The sequence below is a fragment of the Camelus dromedarius genome, chromosome X (genome assembly GCF_036321535.1).
Source record: "Camelus dromedarius isolate mCamDro1 chromosome X, mCamDro1.pat, whole genome shotgun sequence".
NCBI classification, from domain to species: domain Eukaryota; kingdom Metazoa; phylum Chordata; class Mammalia; order Artiodactyla; family Camelidae; genus Camelus; species Camelus dromedarius.
The window spans coordinates 86,742,303-86,769,428 of NC_087472.1; the positions used below are offsets into that span (position 1 = coordinate 86,742,303).

At 35.4% G+C, this 27,126-nt stretch overlaps 1 protein-coding gene across 1 annotated transcript in view; it reads right to left on the reverse strand.

Annotated features, from left to right (window-relative positions):
- CFAP47 (cilia and flagella associated protein 47) overlaps nucleotides 1-27,126 on the reverse strand; it is a 419,927-nt gene that overhangs the window by 233,828 nt on the left and 158,973 nt on the right. The window contains exons 33-35 of the mRNA XM_064483196.1: nucleotides 16,188-16,380; nucleotides 522-619; nucleotides 118-234 (exon numbers count right to left, since the gene is read on the reverse strand). Coding sequence (XP_064339266.1) covers nucleotides 118-234; nucleotides 522-619; nucleotides 16,188-16,380 — 408 coding nt within the window. The remainder of the gene's footprint in view (nucleotides 1-117; nucleotides 235-521; nucleotides 620-16,187; nucleotides 16,381-27,126) is intronic.

Sequence of the window (27,126 nt, forward strand, 5' to 3'; positions counted from 1 at the left end):
CATTGTACAAACTAAATACATGTAAGTTTTATTTGCCAATCATACCTAATAAAGCTGGAAAAAATAAGAGAAGAACTTCATAAAATATTTATAGATGTGTGCTTTTAAGGCACCTACCTGTATGTCCATGTCAAAGCCAATCTCACGGAGAACATTCACAATAATCAAGCAATTGTGCAGATACTGTTCAGAACTTTTTGGTTGTGTGTACATATTTACAAAATGAGACTCAATCTGGAAAAGACAACAATCAAACCTTTTAGAAATGGAATAAAAATTACTGCTTTTTAACTGTTCTCTGTAGTTCAGCAAAGAATAATTTAAATACTAACATTTGTCACAAGCAGACTATTGCAATCAAAATATAAGAATAAACAAAAAGGGAATGCTAGCCATTCAGATGCAGGCGTGACTAAAAATTAAAATACTTAAAAGAATTACTTTGCAGAAAATATTTTGAATTATAATTACTAAGTTCTTTCAAATAAGAGAAGGCTACTCCACATAAAAATGACTCTTACCAAAAATGGGCAATAGGCTCCCAACAGCGTTGCAAAAACAAGGCCATCTACAAGGTCTCTATCAAAATTTACTATCCATCTTTCAGACGGAATAACACCTGTTCCAAAAAACAGAGAGAATAAATATAACAAGAGTTTTGCTTTCCTAAAAATATCTTCTTATGGACATTTGACCAACAGTCAATGAAAACAGTGCCTTTGCTTAGAAGAGAAAAAGCATGTTATTTTGGAAATAAAAACAAAGCTTAAACCTCAGAAGCTTAATAACAAGCATGCATCTGTAACATATTATGGGCAACTGCAAGCTGTCTCCTTTATTTCTACTGCAGCCACTTTAAAGAATAACTACCATACAGTAATGGAAGAAAAATCCAGTATTTCAAAATTAACCATTCTGTTGAGTACTTTGAAGTTCAAATGTTTGATCAATGATCATCAACATGGGTAAGGAGGTTCAGAAGGCATGGGGCTTCCTGTAACTCTAAAGTTTCAGGGCCAGTTTCGCTATGTTGCATTAATTTCTCCACATGTAGGGTAAGTATGGGGAAGGGGTTAGAGATTTACAGCTTAAAGGAACAAGAGCTGACCTATAAAAGACAACACAAGATGGAAGACTAATAAAAGGGATTTTCAGTTACAGAAATGACTACTATGTTGAGATTAGAAAAAAAAGTGAAAGTATCTGGATATTTAGATAAAGAGACTGTCCTATACTAGGGAGGGTGGGAGGGTGATTTAGACATCAGAAATTACTGCTATGTTGAATGTGACATTTCCTTTTTTAAAATGTTTCCAAAGGGACCTAGGGTTTGAGATGACTTCTTGTTTGAAGACAAGGGGAAAAACGTAATCTTCATAAATCCCCGCAAATCCCTTGATTCCCATTTTCTGTGAAGAAATCATGATGGGATATGTTCATGACATGTATGTAACTTCACAAAGTATGGCTGTTTTACATCTGGATCTGGAAGACTTAATTTTTTTCCAGAACCATAGATGTCCCTGATACTTCACAGAAACAGTGCCTGGTACATTTTCAACTAAGATGCTGCAAACTTGGAAGTTTCTACACAATTTCTATAGCATATTATTGCCAAATCAGCCTAGCAAACAAAAATCACTAAGAATTTTCAACTAACATATAGCTAACAACATATTTTTCCAAGTACTTTATTCCTGACAGAAACCTATAAATAATTGTATGTCTGATAGAAGATGTGATACAATCAAAGTAATTACTGTAAAATGGACACTTCCAGTTTGCTGAATAATTATAACCTAAATGTACTTCTTGATGTGTATTTGCCACCCATGACTTTTAATGAAAGCAAAGGGTCTCAACTCTGTAGCTAATACTCATTTTTCTATGAACTAGAAACAATTCTAACTTTAGTCTGAAAAAGGCAATTTACTAGCCCTTTAAATTTGTAGTGAGTCAGTCAGTTAGCAGTGGATATAGACTGTGTCCCCTAAATATCCCATCATTTTGTACCGACATCAGAGAAGGGATAGAAATTCCCCTGAAAGGGTTTAACATCTTCTTGAGGGAAGATTACACCCACAAGATGAAAATAACTAATGAAAAATTTCCTAACTAAAGAAGCATTTTCTAACTAGAAGCTAATGAGTAGACAACAATATAGCAAAACCTAAGTGTTATACTGTTACTTCCGGCTCCACCAACTACAATCCAGCACCACAGGATTCATTATGACCTTCCTTTCCCCTTTCCTCATTTCTAAGTTCTTTTTTTCAACAGTGAAAAACCTGGCTCTCACTATCTAAAACAGATTTACTTTGTTAATTGTTCAGCCACAGCAGACGTACATAGCATTTTTAAAATTGCAAAGCCATCCCCTTGTAAGAAACCAGAGAAACATACATACGTATAGTTCTTTTTGTCTTTAGTTCTACACTATGCAGTCATGGTATTGTATTCAAGAGATAATTAAGTCAGTGCCTTTCTTTTCCATCACGTTCAGTGAGGTTGTCAAACACTTGTAATGCAGTTAGATTCATCTGTCACAGTCTGCATTCCATCTTGGATTACTACTTCTATGTATTGGTTGATTAAAAAAAAATAGACACACTAACATTCACCCTTTGTGGATTTTGAGAGAGATACTGTCATGTATTTACCACCACATTTCCACATAGAAAAGTCTGGTCACCCTCAAAATTTTAGAGTCAAAATGTGTCATAGGATTTTCATGGAGGTTACATTGAAACTTTAGATCAGTTTGACATCATAACAGTATTTAGTCTTCCAATGTCATGTGCATGGTATATTTCTCTATTTAGTTATCTCTGATTTCTTTCATCAATGTTTTGTAATGTTCAGCACATATATCATACAGATATTTCCTTAGGTTTATACTTAAGCCACTTTATTCTATGGTAAATTATATGTATATAATTTCAAATTCCAATTGTTTACTGCCATTATATAGAAATAGGATTTATTTTTGTATACTGATCATATATCCATTCTACAACCTTGATAAACTTATACCAGTTTATCCTTAGGGCCCTGGTGAAAACTCACTGCAGCTACCAAAAAACTTAAAATAACAACAACAACAACAAAAAACCCATCTCTACCCCTGCGAATGAGGCTGGAATTTGACATGACAGTCAAGTAGAAAATCCCAAAAAATCTACAGAGAAGCTTCTAGAACTATAGTATGTTTTTATGTTAGTTCCTTTGATCTAGGCCACTCTCTTCTCTACTCCAAGATTTTGCTCCCCAATGTGTGCTATGTGAATCAGCAGCACTTTCATCAAATGAAAGCTTGTTGGAAATGGAGAATTTCAGGCCCCACCCAATACCTACTAAAACATAAAAACAGTTTAACACGATCTCCAAGTGATTTACACTCACATTACTGTCAGGGAAATGTTGGTCTAGGGATGTTATTTGGAGAGAGAACCAGCAGTCTAATCTGGTCCCCGTTTATCAGGAATCAGAAAATTTAAGCGATGGTCTGCAGATTTTTAAAAATTTTAATTTGAAAGTCATATTTTTATGTTTTTAGATTATATCATGTCAAATATTCAGAAATATTACATTGATAAAAATGCTGGTCTTAACAGTATTGTGAATTAGAGATATGGCTATTAAACATAAAATTGAATCATTTTACACACTGAAGGACTAAGTGCACTCACTTATTTCTACCAATATAATTATATAAATATTTTGGTGATTATAACAGTATATTTTTATAACAGCTTTATTAATATATAATTCACATATAATAAATTTCACCTAGTTCAACTGTCCAGTCCATTGTTGTTTATTGTTTTCAGAGTTGTGAGATCATTACCACTATATAATTTTAGAATATTTCTGTCAACATATAAAGAAACCCAAACCTATTAGCTGTCAGTTACTTCCTATTTCCTTCTGCCCTCATCCCCTGGAAAAAACTAACCCACTTCTGACGCTATAATTTGTCTATTCTGGACATGTCACAGACATGGAATCATAAAATATGTATCCTTTTCTGTTCTGGCTTCTTTCATTCAGCATAATGTTTTCAAGGTTAAAGGCTGTGGCATGAATCAGTGCTTCATTCCTTTATATGGCTAAGTAATATTCCACTCTATCAATATACCATATTTTGTTTATCCATTCATCAGTTTATGGGTATTTGGATTATTTCCACTTTTTGACTATTATAAATAATACTGCTATAAACATTTATATAAGAGTTTTTGTATGAACATGTCTTCAATTATCTTGAGTATAACCCAATGAGTGAAATTTCTAGAATATATTGTTAATCTACTTTCAATATTTTAAAGAAACTGCTGTTTTCCAAAGTGGTTGCACACCAGTTTACAATCTATCTAGCAATGTATGAGGTTCTAATATTCATAAATCTTTACCAACACTTGTTATAGTATGTATTTCCTTTTTGTGTGTGTAATTTTAGTCTTACTAGTTGGTGTCAAGTGCTACATCACTGTGGTTTTTGCTTTGCATTTCTCTAATGACTAGTTACATACAGCATCTTTTCATGTGCTCATTGGCCATTTATCTTCTAATTTGTAGAAATGTCTATTCAAATCCTTTGCCTATTTTTTAATTGGGTTATTTGTTTTTTTTCTTTTTTTTTAGTTTTATTTATTTATTTCTATTTGGAGGAGGTACTGGGGATTAAACCCAGGATCTTGTGCATACTAAGCATGCACTCTAACACTTGTGCTATACCTTCCCCCCTGTTTTCTTATTGTTGAGTTTTAAGTGTTTTTTGTATATTCTTGGTGAAGTCTCCTGCTAGATATGTGATTTTTCTATTGCTCTGTCCTCTGAAATGTTTTTTTTTTCCCTTTTTATGCCATTAATGTGGTGTATCACATTGACTGGTATTTGTATGCTAAACCAATATTTTATTCCTGGGATAAATCTCATCTGGTAATTTTAATGAATTCTTTTTAAATGATGCTGGATTCTGTTTGCTAGTAGTTTTGAGGATTTGTGTGCCTATATTTATAACAGATAACATAGTATATTTTAAGTTGTTTTTTAAAACACTTTGGAAATGCAATGTAATCCATGCTTTAATGCAGAAATCATCTTGCTTCTAAAGGTAGCTAAACTATGAGGATATGTGAACTGTAAATAATTATAAAATCAGCTGCATATAATAATGATAAGATCAGCCACATGAGATTGAGGTAATGTATATAATACTTAGTAGAATTTCCATATAAGTGCATCATTGAACTAGAAAGAAAGTAAAGACTCTTCTGTACAAGGTGATAATTATTATGGAGAAAGAGTAATTAAAAGCACAAGAAGGTATAAGAATACAATATCAAATGTAAGAAAGAAAATAATTACAGCAGTTGCATATGATTAATAAGAGTATGCTAATATATTTTTAAAATTTAGATGATTTTCAATAATTTAATAAGTTACAAAATCTTACTCAGTGGAAAAAAGAAAATAAGAATAATCTTATTACAATTGAAGAATTGACTTAGTTAGTTAAAACCATCTCTGTTAGAAATAATAGGTCCAGATGGTTTTATCAATAAATTCTACAAAACTTAAGAAATAAGCAATTTCACTATTATAGAAACTCTTACGAAAGAGGGACTCTTCTCCAAGTAATCACTGAGGTTTGCATAAAATTGTAACAAAAGACTAAAATGTATAGAAAATTTTACAAATTGTAACTCATGTAAATTGAAGCAAAAATTAAAGTATTAGTAAACTAATTCTAGCAAAGTATTAAAAAAAAATATTAGCTATCATGGCAAAATTGAATTTGTTCCAGGATTGCAAGTTTAGTTTACATTTAAAAATTAATTTAACTTACCATATTAAAATATGTAGATACATATCTATCTAGATAATTCATAGTATTCATTATAAAAATGCATATATTTGTGTATATATATTGTTTATGACTCTTTCTTAAACTATTTTTTCAGTTCAGTGAACAACTAAGGGCTCCAATCACAAAGATAATAGGGTTTTAATGAATCAAGTTGTGAAAGTGTTGTGAGTGACAAAAAATTCTCACCTGCCACCTCAGAGGCTAGATTTAATTCCAAGGCCCGGGCAGCTGACTTCTTTCTACTAGAATATATTTACATGACAGAAGGGATTTGGGCTCTTTTGTTCTGTGCTCTATCTCTAATCCCCAGAACAGGGCTGGGCATATATATTGGTTCCTAATAAATATTTGTTAAACAAATAATATTTTTAGTAGCTTCTGTTCTTGCCAGAATTTTAAAAAATGAATTATCATCCCAAACTCAGATTAACTTACTTTTTCTTCAAGTTACTTTACATTCTTTGTCTTTACACTTACTTTTCCATAGAGTTATAATTCATTTTTAGTATACAGTACAGAGTTAACTTTGCCTTAATTACAAAGTATTAGCCAACTGACAGAGCACTATTTACCAAATGAACTAATATATTTATTATGGATTTTGAAATGTCACATTCATACTAAATTCTATTATATGCTTTCATTGTTCTGAGTCCCCAGTTATGTTGAATGCAATGATAAATATTCCTATTATATAAAAATATTTTAATATTAATTATTGAATATTTATTTTTGTAATACATTTTCTTCAACTTTTTCTCTGTATTATTCTTTTTAAATTTTATTATTACAATGCCAACTGTGGAAGCCTGGCAAGTGAATAAACCATCTAATTTTAGAAAAACATGGTGGTGGACAGGGTTGAGAGGCTCTTATGTTATTACATTTTAAAGTATAATAAAAAGACAAAGTTAAAGAAAAAACACTGCAGACTGAAAATACTGAATGTACAACACCATCAGTCACTTAGGAATGCAATTCACACCAAATAAAATACCACTTCACACACATCTAATGACTGTAGTCAGTCACAAGTGTTGGTGAGGATGTGTACAAACTGGAACCTTCATACACTGATGGTGAGAAAGGAAAATGGTACAGGCACTTTAGTAAACTGTTTAGAAATTTCTCAAAATGTTAAACATTCAGCTATCATATGACCCAGAGATTCCACTCCTATGACTCACTCAAGTAAAATGAAAACACAGCTATACAAAAATTTTTACATGAATGTTCATGGCAGCATTATTTATAACAGCCAAAAAGTAGAAACACCCCAACTATCTAGCAAATGACAAATGGAAAAACAAAATGTGGTACAGGTATACAACAGAATATTATATATAAATGTATGAACCTTGAACAAGTGAAAAAACACAGTCTCAAAGATAATTATTATATAATTCCATTTTATGACATATCCAGAATAAATAAATCCAAAGAGACACAAGCTAGATTAGTGCTTTCTTGGTGCTAGGGGAGTAAAAGTGACTGCTAATAGCTATATCCTGTATCTGTTGGGGGATGATGAAAATGTTCTAAAATTAGACTGTGATGATGGTTGCACAATTCTATCAACATTTTGAAAACAATTAAATCATACACTGTAAATGGATGAATATTTTATGGTATTGGAGTTATATCTCAATAAACTATTAAAAATACACTTACCATACGATTCAGCAATTCCACTCCAAGGTATTTACCTCATAGAAATGGAAACATATCTCTCTAAAAGACTTGTATGTAAATGTTCATAGAGGCTTTATTCATAAGAGCCACAAAACGGAAACAACACAAATGTCTACCATTCAGTTAAGGAATAAAAAATTATAGAATGTACAGAATAAATTCAAAAACATTCACCAAAGTCAACAAATTCAAGATCAACAACTCTCTCTCCAAAATGAAAAAAAAAAGTTATATCTCTGTGCTTCATTTCATCAACCCTTTTACATTTTTAAGAAACTTGATGTTGATTTCATGGTTCCTAACCTTTAAGACTTTGGTCAATACTGGGTCAGTCAATACTGACTCAACACTGAATCAGACAAGTCAATACTCGGTTACAGGATTACAGTCTCCACAGCCACAATGGAGAAAGAGTTAAGCTGTCAACTATTAGCAGATACTATTTTAATATTAATTATTTAAACTAAGTAAATGTAAGGGGATAAAGATTATTAACCCTTGCTCTTATAAATATATGCTCTCATCTATTTACAAATGTAAAATGATTCTGAGAACAATTCCAAGTTTAATGTGCATGTGGGGGGGGTGGTTGGGGAGGGAGAGAGAGAGGGTTTCCATGCCACCAAACAATACTCAGGACACCAGCTGGGTGTCCTAAAACTCAACTCAATTCTGACACTATCTACCTGGAGATAGAATCAGACAGATTCCATAGGTAAATGCTCAGACCCACAAGACTGTCCTCCACTTCAGAGGCCAACCCCAAGCCCAGGTTATCACCTGTTCTTCTGGCCAACAGACTGGAGGTTCCAAGGACCCTCCTTGCACTTCAAATGCCAGTCACATGTTCAGGTTGTTACCTATACTTCTGATCAACTGGCTATAAATCAGAGGTTACTATGACTTCCTTTCCCTTCAGATTCAGTTTTCTAGCTAGAATGAATCAATCACATTTACTCATGTTTATCAGTTTATTATAAAATGATATGATAAAGAATACAACTGAACATCCAGATGGAAGACACGCACAGGGCAAGGTATGTGGGAAGTGGGGCAGTTTCTGTGCTCTCTCCAAGTCCACTACTTACCCCACATCTCAATGTGTTCACCAACCCAGAAGCTCTCCGAACCCTGCTGTTCTGAGTTTTTATGTAGGCTTCATTATGTAAGCATGACTAATTAAATCCTTAGCCACTGGTGATCAATTCAACCTCCAGGCCCTCTCACCTCCCCAGAGGACAGACAGTGGGACTGAAAGTTCCAACCCTCTAATTATAAGGTTGTTTCCACCACCATCCTTAGGTGATCTAGGGAGCATTCCAAAAGTCATCTCATAAACAAAACAAAAGACCTCATTATCTGTCTCTCCACCTAAGAAATTCCATGAGTTTTAGAAGCTCTGTGCTAGAAACCCAGAGAAAGACCAAATGTACAGTTCTTATTATAATTCAGAATATCACAAAATTATAGTAGCAATTAATGCAATAAATTATCATTTCTTACAGGCCCTAAAGGTTCATTTCAGATGAAGTCATGTTTCAAGCATAATTCTTAATAAATTCTACCTGGTGATTTTGGTGAAAAAAGAGAAAAATGGCCCCTGACACGTGAGTGCTTGCCCAGTATCAGCTGAGCTTTGGTGTTGGTACGAGCTGAGCTGATACTCACAGCCAGGCCCTGTTAGTCTCTATTTGACAGAAATAGTCTTACAAAGCTTACAGACCGTGTGATACAAGGTCACTCTACCACTGTGATGAAGTGAGACAAAACAAGAGCATTTCATAAACTTTTCTAAGCATAGAACAAAAACAAGCTCATTGTGTAATCCACAAAACACCAAATATTCCCCTCTCCTGGCTAAAGTGAGTGAACACTGTGTCTTTACCCACATCTCAGGCTGGTCTAAGAATTTAATTGACATGACACAGACTAACAGGAAAATCAAACAAAAGTTAAATGACATGCATACATGGGAGAGACTCGGAAAAACTGAGCAATGCACCAAAATGGCTGAAGCCCTCATCTTAAATAGCATCCTCAGCTAAAGACAAGACAGGTTGCTGAGGGTGGGGAGGGTCAGTTATGGAAGGTGTCCAAGGAAAGCACAGTAAACAAGGGTATGGTTGTTATGCAGATTTAAGTCTTTTTCATAGGTAAATTTCTAGACATTTGGTCACCCTTCTCCTGGTACAGAAAAGGAGATAACCTTACAAATGAAGATTTCCCTTATAGTTGTAAATGTTTCTTACAAAAGGATAACACATACGTGGTTTCCAGAGTTTTTCTCAGATCTGCTGTTTCTTAGAAAATAACCAGCTTAAAATAATATTCCAAAGAGACACATTTTGGGGTGGCAAATTCTGCTCCCCTGCACCTTGAACCTTTCCCAGTTTACCTAGCCAATGCACAAATCTTATAAAGTCTTTCATAATAGCCTTTACTGTGAGACACCCCATGATTTTCCGTAACATGTGGTCTCCTACATTGCAATGAGCATTAAAGGGAATTTGTTCAACTACAGATGTGGTCCCAGTGGTCTCTATAGCTTGAAAGGCAATGACACTGAGTAGGTATGAATATGAAAGGGAGAGAAAGAATGTGGTCTAGCTGTTGGGCAATTTTTACACCCTCCATTTTCCTGGACACATAATTATTACTTTGGTTCACTCTGATTTACTGAAACAATCGCTAATCCATTGGAAACGGTTAAACTTTCTGTTCTCACATTTGTTTGACTGCTTGGCATTTCTCGGAATTTAGTGCTAAGCTTCACACTAATCATGACTTCTACATATTGCTGATAGTCACATTCCCAAAATCAAACAGTCTAGATATAACATTAAAATGTCAGATGATACTATTTCTATTGTCTGTGGGTATTTCAATCTTAAAACACTGATGATAAATATTTAATGTTAAACATTATACAGCTGAGTTGGAACTTCTGGAAAAAATATAAAGTTCCTTGTAAATAATGAGTGTTTTCTGGTTTAATAAAGTTTAAAATTAGACATATTTGAAACAACCAATATATACAAATTTAAGACCTCAATACTGCATTAGCTTTAAGAATAGACAGCATTTTAAAAGGCCAATACAATCTCCCAAACATGTACTGAATACTGTTTAACAAACTACTATATAATAAATGAAATCAGGGGCACACTTAGATGGTACATAAAATGAAAGATAAATGTTGCCAAACACCCTTATAACTCTGTTCAACTAAAGAAAATAGAATAAAAAACAGTATTTTTCATTCATAAGAACTACAATTATTACTTCATGAAAAAATGTTGAAATAAGCATGAGTAAAATAAGACACTATTTTATACAACAAAGCTCCTTTGAACAGACACTTCAGAATGCTCCAATTTGGGGATTTTGTTAAAAGTGTAGTAAAATGAAAGTACTTAGTCTTGTCAGAAATTAAACTTTATGTTACAAAATGGTCCGTTGCTACTCACACAATCACCAGGTGATTACCGGACAATAAAATTTCCGTTAGGAGTCAAATGTAGCAACTGAAGCAAAGGGTCCAAAGGAATAACATCAGGGATGTTTTATCATAGGCATGATCTACTGAAGAACATACTGTCACCAAAGTGTGAAAAATGGTTCATCAGTGAAATACATAAACTAAAAGTGTTCACGATAAAAAGGCTTAAGTACATACATTACAAAACATTACTGGGAACAGTAGGATGAGCTTAAGAAAAAATGCACCTCCTGGCAAGTACTCAAAAGGTTGCCCATATACGTGAGACGAGTGTCCACTTATCACATGGAAAACGCTTTCTGACTTTCACAATACTTAGGAAAAAATCCTCATATGTTATGGATTTTCAAACACTGGATGAGTATCTTTTTTCATTCCTTTTTTTAAAAAGTGGCTCCCAGAAACCATCTGTAGTTAGAAAATGAAACTTTCACAAACTTTGCTGCCTGGTAGCACGTACTCTTGGGCAAATCCATAGCAAGTCCAGGGTTAAGACATCTCAGCCTGCTCTCAGCACTAAATTCAGGTGTGCTGGTCAAAAGCATGGGACTGTGCTGCACTTCAACCTGTGGACTTGCTGCTGTCAGACCAAACGCCTATTTTATCATAGCAGTCACCACAGCTCAGCCATCTCCCATGACTGTCCAAGGCCAAAAGAATGAAGTCCTAAAACACTGTTCTGATATTCAAAGCATATCAGATGGCTGGGACTCGTAGCCAGCTGATCCCAACTTGACTACTCACTGCTCTCCAACACGCCTTCCTGTTTCAAGAGGAAGGCTCCCATACCTATCACGTCCTTCCTAGTCTCATCACTGCAAAGAAATTCCAATGAGAGAGCACAGCAAAGGAAACTGTCAAAAAAATGAAAAGGCAACCCACTGAATGGGAGAACATAACTGCAAATCACTGATAAGGGCCTAGTATCTAAAATATATATAAAAAAACTCATGCAGCTCAGTGGCAAAAATCCCCAAACAATCTGACTGAAAAAATGAAGATCTAAATAGATAGTTTCCCAAAGAAGGCATACAGAGGCCCAACAGGTACATAAAAAGATGCTCAACATTGTAAATCACCAGGGAAATGCAAATCAAAATCACAGTGAGTTATGGCCTCACACCTGTTATAATGGCTATTACCAAAAAGATAAGAAATAAGTTTTGGTGAGGAGGATGTGGAGAAAAGGGAACTCTTGTACACTACTGGTGGGAATGTAAACTGGTGCAACCACTATGGAAAACATTATGGAAGTTCCTCAAAAAATTAAACAGAGAATACCATATGATCCAGCAATTCCACTTTTGGGTATTTATCTGGAGACAATGAAAACACTAATTTGAAAAGATATATGCACCCCCATGTTCACTGCAGCATTTTTTATATTAGCCAAAACATAGGAACAACCTAAATGCCCATTAATAGATGAATGGGTGAAGAAATTGTGGAATATATATACAATGGAATATTATTCAGCCATAAAAAGAATGAAATCTTTCCATTTGTGACAACATGGATGGATCTTGAGGACATTATGCTAAGTAAAATAAGACAGAGAAAGACAAATACCATATGATCTCTCTTATATGTAGAATTTAAAACAACAACAAAAAAACTCAAGCTCATAGACACAGAAAACAGATCGGTGGTTACAAGAGGTAGGGGGTGCAAGGGTGAAAGAAATGGGTAAACTCTATTTTTTGGTTTGTTAAATAAAATGAATAAAAATTTTATAAAAATTTTATTTAAATTCTAATGACAGAAATGTCTCAGACTTGTCCTAACTGAAGCAGAGGTGCTGATAAGACCTCAGCAGATATGTATTATGTAAACAATCTGTTGTGTTGGTTTCACTGCTAAATTCTCAGGAGTTTTTGAGAAATCCATAGACAACTAAAAATATCCTTTATTTGTTCCTCCATCAGGATGATCAAGGACATGCTTTCCTTAAGGATGCAAGCTGCCAACTGATCAGTTTACCCAAAAAATGTGTAAGCAAGGCCCATTGTCTATCCTCTGCAATGATCTCTCCTTCACTACTGAAGGATAATTTCACAGTGTACAGAACTCTAGGTTAGTTTTTTTTGCCCTCAACACTTTAAATATTTCACTCCACTCTCTTCCTGAATGCATGTTCTGAGAAGTTGGATATAATTCTCATATTTGTCCCTCTATAGGTAAGGTGGTTTTTCCCCCTCTTTGGCTTTTTTCAAGATATTTTCTTTATCTTTGATTTTCTGCAGTCTGAATATAATAGGTCTAGGAATAAAATCTGGGGGTCACTTATCCTGCTTGGTATTCTCTGAGCTTCCGGCATCTGCGGTTTGATGTCTAACGTTAATTTGGGGAAATTCTCAGCCATTATTACTTCAAAGGAACTGTTTAAAGAAAGGAATTTTTTTTGAAATATAATTGGTGAACAAATACCATTCTGGGAGCAATTTAAAGCACTAATAAAACTGCTTTCTGTGATACTACAGTCTAACTGCTTTATAGTTTACTGTGCATCACAATCACATGGAGGAGGGTTTGCTAAAACACAGACTGCTGGGCCTCACCTTCAGAATTATTCAATCAAAAGGTCTGAGGTGCAGCCCTATGTGTCTACCCTCCACCCACCACTTCACCAAGTTGTAAGCATGGTAAGAACTTTACCAATGGAGCTGGGATAAGTAGAGGAAGTGGCAATGTTGAAAGGTAAAAACCTGTGGCACTGAGTATGACTTTTGCTCAGTCCAAGTTAACCTAAGTGAAATCCCTCAAAACAGTTTCTTCTCATGGACCTCCACAGTTACTAACCATGAAGACCTGTACCCATGGAACACAGAAAATGCCTCCTTCTACCTCAACCATTCAACCTGATCCCTGCATTGGCACCACAAGGTACAAACGAGGAAGCTAATATATATTCAATTATCTGGGATAGAGTAGAAAAATATATGAAACCTGAAGGTGTCCCTTTAGTCACTCATTTTTTCATTCATTTATCTACTCAAACAATATTTGGCATCTGTTATTTTCCGGCACTTTTCTGAGATTATGCCAGTAAACAACAAAAGAGAAGAGACTGTTCCTGTTAAGAAGCTCACACTCTACAGGAAGAGGCAGAGTATAAATATTATTTGGGATAAACACTATGGAGAAAAATAGAGCAAGAAAGAGAAGAATTGAAGGATACACTATTTTAGAGAGGGTACTGGGAAAGCTTCTCAGATAATGGGATATTTGAGCAGGGTCTTGAGTAAAGTGGGCAAGGGAATTAGGAAGATATCCAGGAAAATAAAGCTCCAAGCAGAGGGAATAGGAAATGCAACAGCTTTGCAAAGGCCTGAGACTCAGTGTTTTATAAAGCAGGAAATAAGCCAGTGCCCATAACGCATTATTCTAAAAAATGCAGCAAACTCCTTGAAATTAACTAGTGCAGACCATTCTGTTGGTAAAAAAACAAGAACCATAATAATTTATAACAAATGAACATATTAATGTCTAATATATGCACATATCTTATTACATTCTGGTTAAAGTGCTGTTCCTCAGTAATCAATCTACTTTACACTATGTTTTTTACATTTTTGAATGGGCCAAATACTTGTTTATGAGATATGAATCTAATTAAATTGCCATTTCAAGGCAAATTGTTTGATATTATCAGCATGTCAATTAGAAGATAATAAAGTACATGTTTATTGCTCTCTAATATCAATACATCAATATATTTCTTTCAATCTTGATGACACTATGTTTGCTGAAGTAGTGCTTTTAAGTTAGGAACAACTGTAATTCACTCTCATGTTCAATAACACTTTTCATCTTCCCCTTACTTCTAAAGTTTAGATTCAACTCTGAGGGTTCTGTATAAAAAATAAAACACAACCCATTCTGAACATAACAGGTTTGCATATACTTGGAAGGGAGGAGTTGAACTCAAGCCAAAGAAACAACCAACGTGCACATGCCCCCTACTCACTACAATCAACGCTTATGATGAAGGAAATATACACAGCTATACTAGCACATTGGACCTTTCTCAAAGAATCTAAGGCTTTTGGGGTAGAAATCCATAAAGCCTCATTCCTCAAAGGCAGAAGAACCAGGGAGCTCCCACCTGTTCTGGTCTTGGTATATGGACCTAATATGACTTATCCCCCTCAAAATTCATGAAGCATTAGCGCACTTAGTTACATCCAACATGACTGTCACAATGACACGGAAGACATTTTCTAATCAATTCTCACTTAACCTCAACTAATTCTGTATGAGGTTTTAGCAGTGTCACCTAAATTTTATACTTTATAGAGTTGAAAATGGCAGCAGTGTTTTTAAGGCTATCCTTTCATTTCTAGAGCATCTCTACATAATTTTTATCATTTTATTCTTCAAAATAAATTGAAGAAGCATCTTTTATTATTTCTGTTTTACATGTGCTGGGGCCCAGGGGCAGGCCACCCCAAAATGTGCCTCAATGGCATGTTATTTTGAATTCAAGTTACTGAAGAAATACCCAATACAAGAGGGACAATTTGACACCACCCCCCCTAAAAGCAGGAGATGAATCTCTCCTGTGAAAGATGCCCTCCCTGCATCTGGAGGTAGAAGGACACCCTCATCACCAGAGATGGGGAACTCGGGCCAAGAAGTCTGTATAAACAAACCTTATTACTTCTTTAATTGACTACCCCAAGCCCAAACTCTGCTTAGATTCTTCACTAATTAACCACCCAAAGCCTAAGATTCTCATCCTGTCAATTCTTCACAAATGTATTGTTTCTTTGTCTAAAAAGTATAAAAGCTGCCTACTTTGACCATGTCTTGGGTATCATTTCTATGAGATCTCTGTACACACTATTAAAATTTGTTTCTTTTTCTCCTATTAATCTGTCTTGTGTTACTTTTATTATTAGTACAGCCACAAGAATTCAAGACAGGTAAAGGGGGAAATTTCTCCCTCCGAAACACATGTAAGGAAACCGATCTTGAAAATGCTATGGGATGTCCCGTTTGTAGAAGACAGCAAATGCTGTAGTCAGGTCTAGAATCCATGGATTCTTGGCTTGGTCCCACAGCTCCTTCTACACTGTCACACTTCAATTTGTGCTAATTTATTTAAAGAAAAAAAATTCTCACCTTTTTGACAGTTTTTCCAAATAACATGTCTGGAATTCTCATAATTCGTGTTCATCCAACTAAGTAGAATCCTTTCAGAATTAGAATAGATGTTGCTGGATACAAAACAAGGATTGACTTTTGGTGAATTTTGCACATGTATAGGGGGCAGATTATTGATGCTGTGTGGTACAACCCGGGATAGTACCAGAACCTGAAATTTGGGTAAAAGAGAGAGAGAACTTTTACTAGACCTGAATGGCAAAATAAAAATTAGTATTTCAGGAGTAAATGGAAAATATGACTGGTAGATAAATAAACTAAGGCATCAGTATTTTCTGGTTGATTATATCTTTTCAAGAGTAAAAGAACAGATCATATGACCCCTTAAGGCTCATTTTAAATTCCCAACTTTTTGCTTCTATATAGCATCTAGTCTGTACATAACCACATTATGTAATTTACAAGAAGAAGCTTATGACCTAAGGGTTCTGGCCACCAATTCCCAATGTGAATTGTGTGGAAGGGTGGCTGGGGGGAGGTTTCCCTCCACCACCAAGCATTTCTTCAGCACCAGCTGGATCTTACAATTTAACTCAACTCTGATACTGTCTATGCAGAGGTAGCATCAGATTCCACAGGTTAAGAGCTCTGTCCCAGAAGACCATCCTCCACTTTAGATGACAATCACAAGCCCAGGTTGCTGTGCTTCTGACCAGTGGGCTATCCACTAGAGGTTCCAAGGACCCCTTCCTTGCGTTCAATTAATTAATTTCAGGAAACCCTTCTACTCATTAGGTTACTGGGTTATTACAAAGGATATTAAAAGATAGGAATCAACAGCCAGATATAGAGATACACAAGGTGAGGCACTGAGAAAAGGAGCTTCTGTCCTTGTGGAGTCTGGGGCCCAGCATGGTGGCATATGGAAGCATTCTGGTTCTTTAACCTGGAAGCTCTCTCTGAACCCCCTCCTTTTGTGTTTTTATGGAGGCTCCATTACAAAAACATGACTGGACTCACTGGACATTGGTGATTGATTCAAGCTCTAGAACCTAACCCCTACCTGGATCAGGAAGTGGGAATGAAAGTTCCAAATATTCTATTCTTTATTCGTTCACCTGGCAACCAGTCCCCATCTTTAGGTGCTTTCCAAAAGTCACTTTATTAACATAAACTCCATTATGGTGGAAAGGAGATCCTCATGAATAACCAGAAACCCATGCCACTTTTATGGTTCTTAAGGGATTTCCAGAACTGAGGAACAGACCAAATATAAGAAAGGATACTCCCTTTGCTATTATCACTCAGGAGATTTCAAGGGTTGTGAAAGCTGTATGTCAGGAACCGTGGACAAAGACCAAACATATATAAGAAATATATTTTGGTCATATGATGACCAAATATGTATTTCTTATAAATCATAATATCACATTATCTAATTTGAAAAAAATAACTGATTTAAGGACAGTTTTTTTAAAAATGCCATTTCATTTAAAACACAAAGCTCTGAAATTCCTTATTCTTTTCTAGCATATGTAACTTAGAAAAATTTAGAAAATCAAAGTAATAAGTTATCAAGTCACATTAATTTTGATATTGATATTTATTTAATAGGTCTGTTTTTAAGATGACAAAAATATATACAATTTCTACTTTGGCATATTTTTACCCTATATCATAGAATTTGGTATCTTTACGCCATAGAACCAGTCACTACATATACAACAAATGTTTGATTATGAAGGTATGCATCTGATTTAAAAGTAATTAAGCATTATTAAGATTAAGTAAAGAAATCTGTGTCTGGTCAGCAGCATACTATAGCACAGAACTACAGGAAAGTGTTGCTGTACTATTAGATCCCATCCAGAACCTACATATATGCATTAAGACTTTCTCAATGAAGGAGTCAGAGCATTTGGTTAACATTACAGTACAAACTCAGCTCCTTGGTTCATCCCAAACCTGTGACAGATTGTTCTCTAATGGCATTGGTGTGAAGACCACAATCTGAGTGATGTGCTTTAGAGATACTGTCAGTACCCTGACCATATCTCTTCAGCATTCACCTCCCATTCTGACGGCTACTCATCTACCTACTTTGTAGGTAAAGACCTATAAATCTCTGCTGGAGAGCTTTTTATTTCTGGTACATGGGAGTACACTCAGCCAGGAGTGCCATATGATTAATGACCCTAGAAGCATCCCTCTACCAAAGATGGTCAGGGAATTGGTAGATAAATACTCCAGCTTCCTCATCATTCCATTGGGATAAATCTGAGACTTACTCTTCGATGCTCTTACAGATCCCCAGTCAGACTAAGCCTCAGTTGCCCACAGTGGAACCTGTTTGAAACTGTATCTGCTACTGGCTTCCTTATATTCTCTGATTCAGTTCCCTACTTTAACACCTATGCTTCTAAGAAATACCTCTCAAATAAACTACTTGGACTCCAACCTTGTCTGCATCTACTTCTTGGAGAATGCAATCTGTGGCAAGTACTTTCATAGTCAAGAAAATGTTAATTTTAACTTTGGAAAAAAATGCTCATTTCCTTACACATTTCTATACTATGTAGTGTTCCAAATGACTATAGCTTAACAATTACTGTTGTGCCAGAATTGTTCTTAACTTTGCCATTATGAGGACCATTTAAAAATTTCACAAAAAAATCCATTTCCAGAGAAAAGGGAACCCTCCTACACTAATAGTAAGAATGTAAATTGGTGTAGCCAGTATGGGAAACATTATAGAGATTACTTAAAAAACTAAAGACAGAGTTGCCATATGATCCAGCATTCCCACTCCTGGGCATAAATCCATAGAAAATTCTAATTTAAAAAGATACATGCACCCCAATGTTCACAGCAGTGCTATTTACAATAGCCAAGATACGGAAGCAACCTAAATGTCCATCAACAGATGACCAGATAAAGAAGCTGTGGTATATTTATACAATGGAATACTACTCAGCCATAAAAAAATAAAATAATGCCATCCACAGCAACATGGATGGATCTAGATATTGTCATTCTAAATGAAGTAAACCAGAAAGACAAAGAGAAATACCATATGATATCACTTATATGTGGAATCTAAAAAAAGGAAAAAAAAGACACAAATGAACTTATTTACAAAACAGAGACAGACTCACAGACGTAGAAAACAAACTTGTGGTTATCAGGGGAGAAAGGGGGTGGGGAGGGATAAACTGGGAGCTTGGGATTTGTAGATACCACTATATATAAAACAGATAAACAACAAGGTCCTACTGTATAGCACAGGGAACTACATTCAATATCTTGTAATGGCCTATAATGAAAAAGAATATGAAAAGAAAAGGAATATATATATATATATATATATATATATATATATATATATATATATATATGGAATATGTATATATAAATGAATCATATGCTGTACACCAGAAATTAACACAATATTGTAAATTGACTATACTTCAATAAAAAAATCCATTTCTAAGTTTTGGATATTAAACTGGCATATGTCTAAATAAGAACAGTCATTTATAAATGTGAATTGCATCTTTTAAACATTTTTGATAGAAGTGTAACAAAACTTCTTCTTTCTGGAAGTTATGTGATCCAGAGTTCCTAGGCTTCAGATGACATATTCTATAATAATGCAATTAAAAGCCTTTGAAAAGGACCCTTTACCCTTTCTCAGGGATCACCAAATGATGAATCATCTGAGTATAGCTGAGATAAATGTTTGGGGCTAATAATCTGAATTGGCTCAGGATTCATCTGTCATCTCTTACCTCCACTCTGCAAATGAGACAAGACCTACAAGTGATCCTTGACTTCAAATATGGATTTAATTATGGACCCACAGAGAGGATGGGTATGACCTTTAACACACGAAGAGGCACCACCCTGAGTCCTTAGCTCTACAGCAGTGATTCACAAACTACCAGTGGTGAAAGATCTGTTTGTTTTCACTCTGCCATAAAATCCTAATTTTGTAAAATATTCTAAAGATAAATTCCTAGGAAAATAAAATGAAAAATAAACCATGCAAAATACAACTCTATCACATGGAAACCCTAAACCACTATGTGCAAGAAGTGTTACTGTTTTTTACTTAACATACAATCCACACAAAGTACTTCAAAGACTCAAAAATAACAATGACAAAACTGCTAATAGTATATCTTTGGGTTCTGAACCCAATTTCAATGTGTGGAGGGAGAAGGATTTCCCTGCACAAATAAGCAGTTCTCAGACACTGGCAGGGGTATTCTACAATTCAGCTCAATTTTGACATTACCTAGTTGGAGGTAGTTTCAGATCCCACAGGTCAAGGGTGCAGTCCTACAAGACTGCTGCCCCCTCACTCCCCACCCCTGCACTCACTTCAAATACCAAGTGCAAGGCCAAGCTGTTACCTCTGCTTCTGACCTTCTGGCTATCCACTGAAGGTTCCAATAATTCCCTCCTTGGCAACTCCATTCAGATGCCAGCCAAAAGTCTAGGTTGTTATGTACACTTCTGACAAACTAGCTAAAACTCAGAGGTTCCCATGACTACATCCTTGGGTTCAATTAATCTGCTAGAGCACCTCACCCAGGGAAACAATTTACTTACTAGATCACCAGTTTATTATACAAGGATATAATTCTGGAACAGCCAGCTGGAAGAGATGCTTAGGGCAAGGTACACAGGAAAGGGCAAGGAGTTTCCATGCCTTCTCCAGGTGCACCAGTCTCACCAGTCTTCACATGTTCATTAACCTGGAAGCTCTCTGAACCCTGTCCTTTTGTGGGTGTTTATGGAAACTTCATTACACAGCCACAATGGATTTAATTACAGACGACTGGCAACTGATTCAACCTCCAGCCCCTTTCCTTCCTAGAACATCAGGGGATGGGTATGAAAGTTTCAACCCTCTAATCACATGATTGGTTCCTCTGCTGGCCAGCCCTAGTCCTTAGGTGACCCAGGGGCTTTCCAAAAGTCACATCATTAACCTAACAAAAGACACCTTCATCGCCTTCATTACTTAAGAAATTCTGAAAGTTTTAGGAGCTCTGTGCCAGAAATGGGAACAAAGATCAAATTTTTATTTCTTATTATAAATCACAACATCGCAAGATATAATTACATATACGGAGTGCTATCCAACCACTGTCATATGCACTTCCAATCCACATGACTTTCACCACTACATTTGGCTTACTGTTTTTCAACGACAGATTTTTTAAATTACGTGTTATTTAACCTGTTTTGCCAATTGGCTTAGAAAACAGATGACAATTTTCATCTTATCACTGCCCATAAAAATATCTGGATTTTCTTATTTAGGTAATTTGATTTGTTCTCAAGAATGTTCTTCAACAGGCCAAAGCTGATCAGAAGGAAAGAATCAATAGCCAGTTTATGATCAATCTTTTAGACTCAGGGATGCCTGGTGGTTTAACACTTGGTTGGTGTCTCTACTCCACGAACTCAGGGAACTTATAGGAGTATACCAGATCCTAGATAACAGAGAATTCAGTTGAGGACTGTGTACTGGACCAAGCACCCATACCTCATTTTCAAGATTTTGTATTAGGTAATGAATGATTGGTCATGACGGGGAGTATCACTCCAAAACGTGCTACTTTGGCATGAGGACTGTTTTGATCTGGAGGTAAATGAGATCCAGCAAACTCAGGAAAAGCTTTTTACCTCTCCCTTAACTGCCTAAAAGATTTTAGACAGGAGGCCTGTACCAGGAAGAGAGCTATGACCAGCAATAACTTTTTATATCAGAAAGAATTATCTCCATGGCAGGGCAAACATTTATTTACCAAACACTTGTTCTTTCCATCTTCTTGTGAATTTTCTTCCTCTTCTTGGAAGCCCCAGGCCCTTAGCCACTTCCCCTTAGCTCAGGATGGTATATAAGCCTCAACTGCCTGACTGTCTCATATTCTTATGGGGCTTCCATATGTATGTAACTCATTTTTCTCCTGTCTTATGTCAATTTAATTATTAGACCAGCTAAAGAAACCCAGAAGAAGGATAAATCTTCTACCCCTACACTCATTACCCTAAGTGTGTTGTATGACTAGAAAATTGAAAGGACCTCAGACTGAAAGGTTTCCCTGAATTGAAACGGTCCATGCCCACTAGGCTCCATCTTCATGTACATTTCCGATTTGAGTGTGGAGTGCGTGGGACACTGGAAGCTATGCTCTAAGTGATAAGCCTTCCACTTAGCTGTTGCGCATTGTCAGTCGTTACTTAGTTTGTATACTTCTTTAAAGCTAAATTAACATGTTGCTATGCGAAGTCTAGTGTATTTAACACTTTCAATTGTCAAACCAAACCCAAGGCCATGCTGCTGGTGAACTGAAGCAGGCCCTCCATGACTGGGTATGCAAAAGACATTTCCAAGACATTAGCAGTAAGTTAGCAATGGACTGAGTTTTCTCATAGTCTTTGTGACATATGGAGGGAAACATCCTTGAAGGATTGAAAGGATGTGGGCATCCTTAAATATGGGTGAAAAGTAGATTTTAAAATATCACATCTACTATGGATTTTTATTGTGCTACAATAAAGATGAAAATCAGAGGTCACGCAGTAACAACTCACCTATCCAAATCTCAGCTATGTTTGAAAACCTCGTCCAGACAAGCCAGCAAGTACATAACGCATATGTAAATGTTCTGAGCTACAGTCTGTAAAGTCTCGAAGTCTACATTACTTTTTTCCCACTTATAAAAAGCTGTGCACTTTAAGTCAGTGCCTATTTGCTTTGATTTTACAGAAAAATGTAATAAGCTTGGATGTCTAGTGTCTTAGGCCACAAAAAAATTATAAGTAACAGGAAAAGAAGCTACTATAAGCACGTGTATTGATAACAGTCATAAAAAGTGAGAGGATATAGTCATACAACAAATGGATAAAGAAACAAAACTATTAAAAGCTAAAAAATCATCCAGCATCTGAGCACCATTTAGAGGAGAAATAGGTCTGTATACAGTTCTGTGGTCACCACTATACAGGATACTGGGGTCACAAAAATGTTTCAAACACAAACTATTTTCTATTTAATAGGAAAAAAGGTTTATGTCTACTCCTTTATTCAATTACTATGCATTGAGTGCATAATAAAAAGCCAGTTACTGTGCTTAGAAATAGGGACATGACAATACAACAACGCAATCTGTAGTTCAAGTATATTTAGAAAAATATTTAATCCTGAATGGTTCAATTTCAAAATATTACAAAAGCTAAAGTGTAAAAAGTAGAATGAAAAAAAAAAATGCTACCAAATTTAACTCCTTTCCAAAGTATCTAAAAACAAGGTTGTATCACACCTGCATTTAAAATGTTTTTGCCTGATCTAAAATTCAAGCTGTTTTTCCACCAAGAAATTATTCTTATAGTTTTAGACTATGTTGAAAGAAAATATTTTAAAAATAATATTGGTGTCATAGTGAACAAACAGAATGACAATGAAAAATGTGAAGCACCGCCCCTTAAAAAAAACTGAGTAATATGTAGATCATGACATGGGCTCGAATTTTAATTTTACTAATCTGTTACGAGATCACAGAGTGTTCCAAATTGTGTACATGTAGTAAATCTTAATTCAAAAATGTATCTTAAAAAGGTACACTTATTTTAAGTAGGAATCAGCAAGAGTCAGGTAAGATTTAACTTTTAGAAGCTTTCATTTCCATTAATAGATTAAGCGGAAGGATATAATAAACATTGTTCAAATAGAACATAAATGTTTATCATCATAACAAAACTTCTTGTCATTCTTAAGTCTAAATATCATTGGGATCACAAATCTGTTGTAGCAAATATAATTTAATTCCATAGGATAAGAATTACAAAAAAGAAAATAATAAATATTTTTTAAAAAGAAAGGAAGAGAAAAAGAACTTTTTAAAAAGCATTCAAGCTTGTTCATCAACAGATCCTATTAAAGAAGACCAGAAAGGAAGTGATTCTGGGGAGAAGGTGTAAGTTTCCACTTAGAGGTGGAGAGAAAGCTCTAAGAAGATACTGAGGCTACAGGGGGAGCTTTCTGGTGGTAAATGACACAGCATCAGTCTGATCTCAGCTCCAAAGCACTGCACAACATCATCCATGGAGTCACTGCCAGGGGTTCCAAGAAACCTGAGATGTACCTGATCCTTATTGGAAGATGAAGTCTGCAGGCCCAGAAATCCCTGTGCTCCTTATCTTCTCACTCCCATTATTCACAGTGGCTCCTGGCTCCTTAATCACTTTATCGAACCCATTCCCTCTCAGCCTATATGCTAGTTTTTCTGAGTAAATCCCTCATCTCTATTTCAAAGAGCAACAGGATGACATCTTACTGAACACTTCAAGTGTCCTACCACGTATCTAAAAGTTCTTGCATTTGCACTCACTTTCCTTACTTCTCTACAGCCACAATGGATGAGCTGTCCCTTCTCTTGAACTAGATACCAGCCTTTCTCATCTTCTTTGTTAAAATCCTGCATCAGTTACTCTTTTGGCTTTTGGATCTTCAGCTTCTCCCTCTGACCAATTCCTTTTCAGTAATATCAAAACATGCTCACTCATACTCAGCTTTTAGAGAGTTCTCCCCAAATTGGATTCCCCTGGATTCTTTTATCTGGTCCCTCTACCAGTTACAACTCTTAAGAAATTTTCTACCCTCACCGTCTCCACCTTCTTTCATTCATTTGTTCATCAAACCAAGGCCCAACTAATGACCTTCTCCAACTCATCACTACCAACGTGCCCAGAAAGTCTTCCAAACATCTTTGTTGTCCAAAAACCAAGGGAATGTCTAACCATCAACTTAAGCAACCTCTCAATTTCATCTTATACTGTTAACTGTGTCCTCCCTCAAAGGCTCTCTTTCCTACTTGTTCATGATACCATAAAGTGTTACTTCTATCTTTTGGCCTATTTCAGGTTTATTTGCAGGATTCTCTTCTTTCCTAAAATTTACATGGAACCAGAAAAGACCCAGAATTGCCAAAGCAATCCTGGGGAAAAAGAACAAAGCTGGAGGCATAACCCTCTCAGACTTCAGATAATACTACAAAGCTACAATAATAAAAACAGCATGGTAAAGGCACAAAAACAGATATAAGGATCAATGGAATAGAACAGAAAGCCCACAAATAAACACACATACCTACAGTCAATTAATCTTCAACAAAGGATACAAGAATATACAATGGAGAAAAGACAGTCTCTTCAGCAAGTGGTGTTGTGAAAGGTGGACAGCAGCATGTAAATCAATGAAGTGAGAACACTCCCTCACACCATATACAAAAATAAACTCAAAATGGCTTAAATACTTAAATATAAGACATGACACAATAAAACTCATAGAAGAGAACATAGGCAAAACGTTCTGACATAAATTTTAGCAATGTTTTCTTGGGTCAGTCTCCCAAGCCAAAAGAAATAAAAGCAAAAATAAGCAAATGGGATTTAATTAAACTTAAAGCTTTTCACAGCAAAGAAAACCACAAACAAAACAAAAGGACAATCTACGGAATGGGAGAAAATATTTGCAAGCTGTGTGACCAACAAGGGGTTAATTTTCAAAACATACAAACAGCTCATAAAACTTAATATCAAAAAAAAAAAAACCCAATCAAAATATTGGTAGAAGACTTAAATAGACATTTCTCCAAAGAAGACATACAGATGGCCAACAGGCACATTAAAAGACACACAACACTGCTAATTACTAGAGAAATACAAATCAAAACTACAATGAGGTGTCACCTCACATCAGTCAGAATGGCCATCATCAAAAAGCCTACAAATAAAAAATGCTGGAGAGGGTGTGAAGAAAACAGAACCCTCCTACACTTTTGTTGGGAATGTAAGTTCATATAGCCAGTGTGGAAATTCCTTAAAAAACTAAAAATACAGCTACTATATGATCCAGCAATCCCACTCCTAGGCATATATCTAGAGGAAACTCTAATTCAAAAAGATACATGCACCCCAATGTTCATAGCAGCACTATTTATAATAGCTAAGACATAGAAGCAACCTAAGTGTTCATCAACAGATGCCTGGATAAAGAAGATGTGGTATATTTATACAAGGAACACAATAAGATATTACTCAGCTATAAAAAAGAATGAAATCTTGCCATTTGCAGCAACATGGATAAACAGAGGGCATCATGCTAAGTGAAATAAGTCAGGGAAAGACAAACATTACATGATATCACTTATACATGCACTGTAAAAAATAATACAAATGAATTTATTTACAAAACAGAAGCAGACTCAAAGACATAGAAAACAAACTTATGGTTACCAAAGGAATCAGGGGCAGGGGGAGAGGGATAAATTAGAAGCCTATGATTAACAAATACACACTATTATATATAAACCAGATAAACAACAAGGATTTACTGTATAGCAAAGGGAACTATATTCAATATCTTGTAATAACCTATAATGGAAGTTGAAATGTACATATAAATGCATATATATATATATAGATAGATAGATAGATAGATAGATAGATAGATATAGATATATCTGAATCACTTTGCTCTACACCTGAAACTAATGCAATATTGTAAATCAACTATACTTCAATTAAAAATAAAGTATATGGGAGAATGTGTGTAAGTTATATGCAAATACTATGTCATTGTATATAAGGGCCTTGAGCATCCTCAGATTTTGGTATCTGCAGAGGTCCTGGGACCAATCTCCTTTGGATACCCAGGTGGAGTGCTTATTTATCACAGATGTACAAAGTGTTATTCACATGTTCCCTATACATGGTTATATCCAAAAAGATGTTCAACATTTGTTATATCATGTGAGAATAATTGTTTCCATGCTGCATTCCACTGACATTATGGGACATCCTGCAAAGCCATTTAATAGAAAAATTTCACCAATTTTGCTTTATGTCCAAACATATTTTATTGAAGCTCCTTTTAAATATT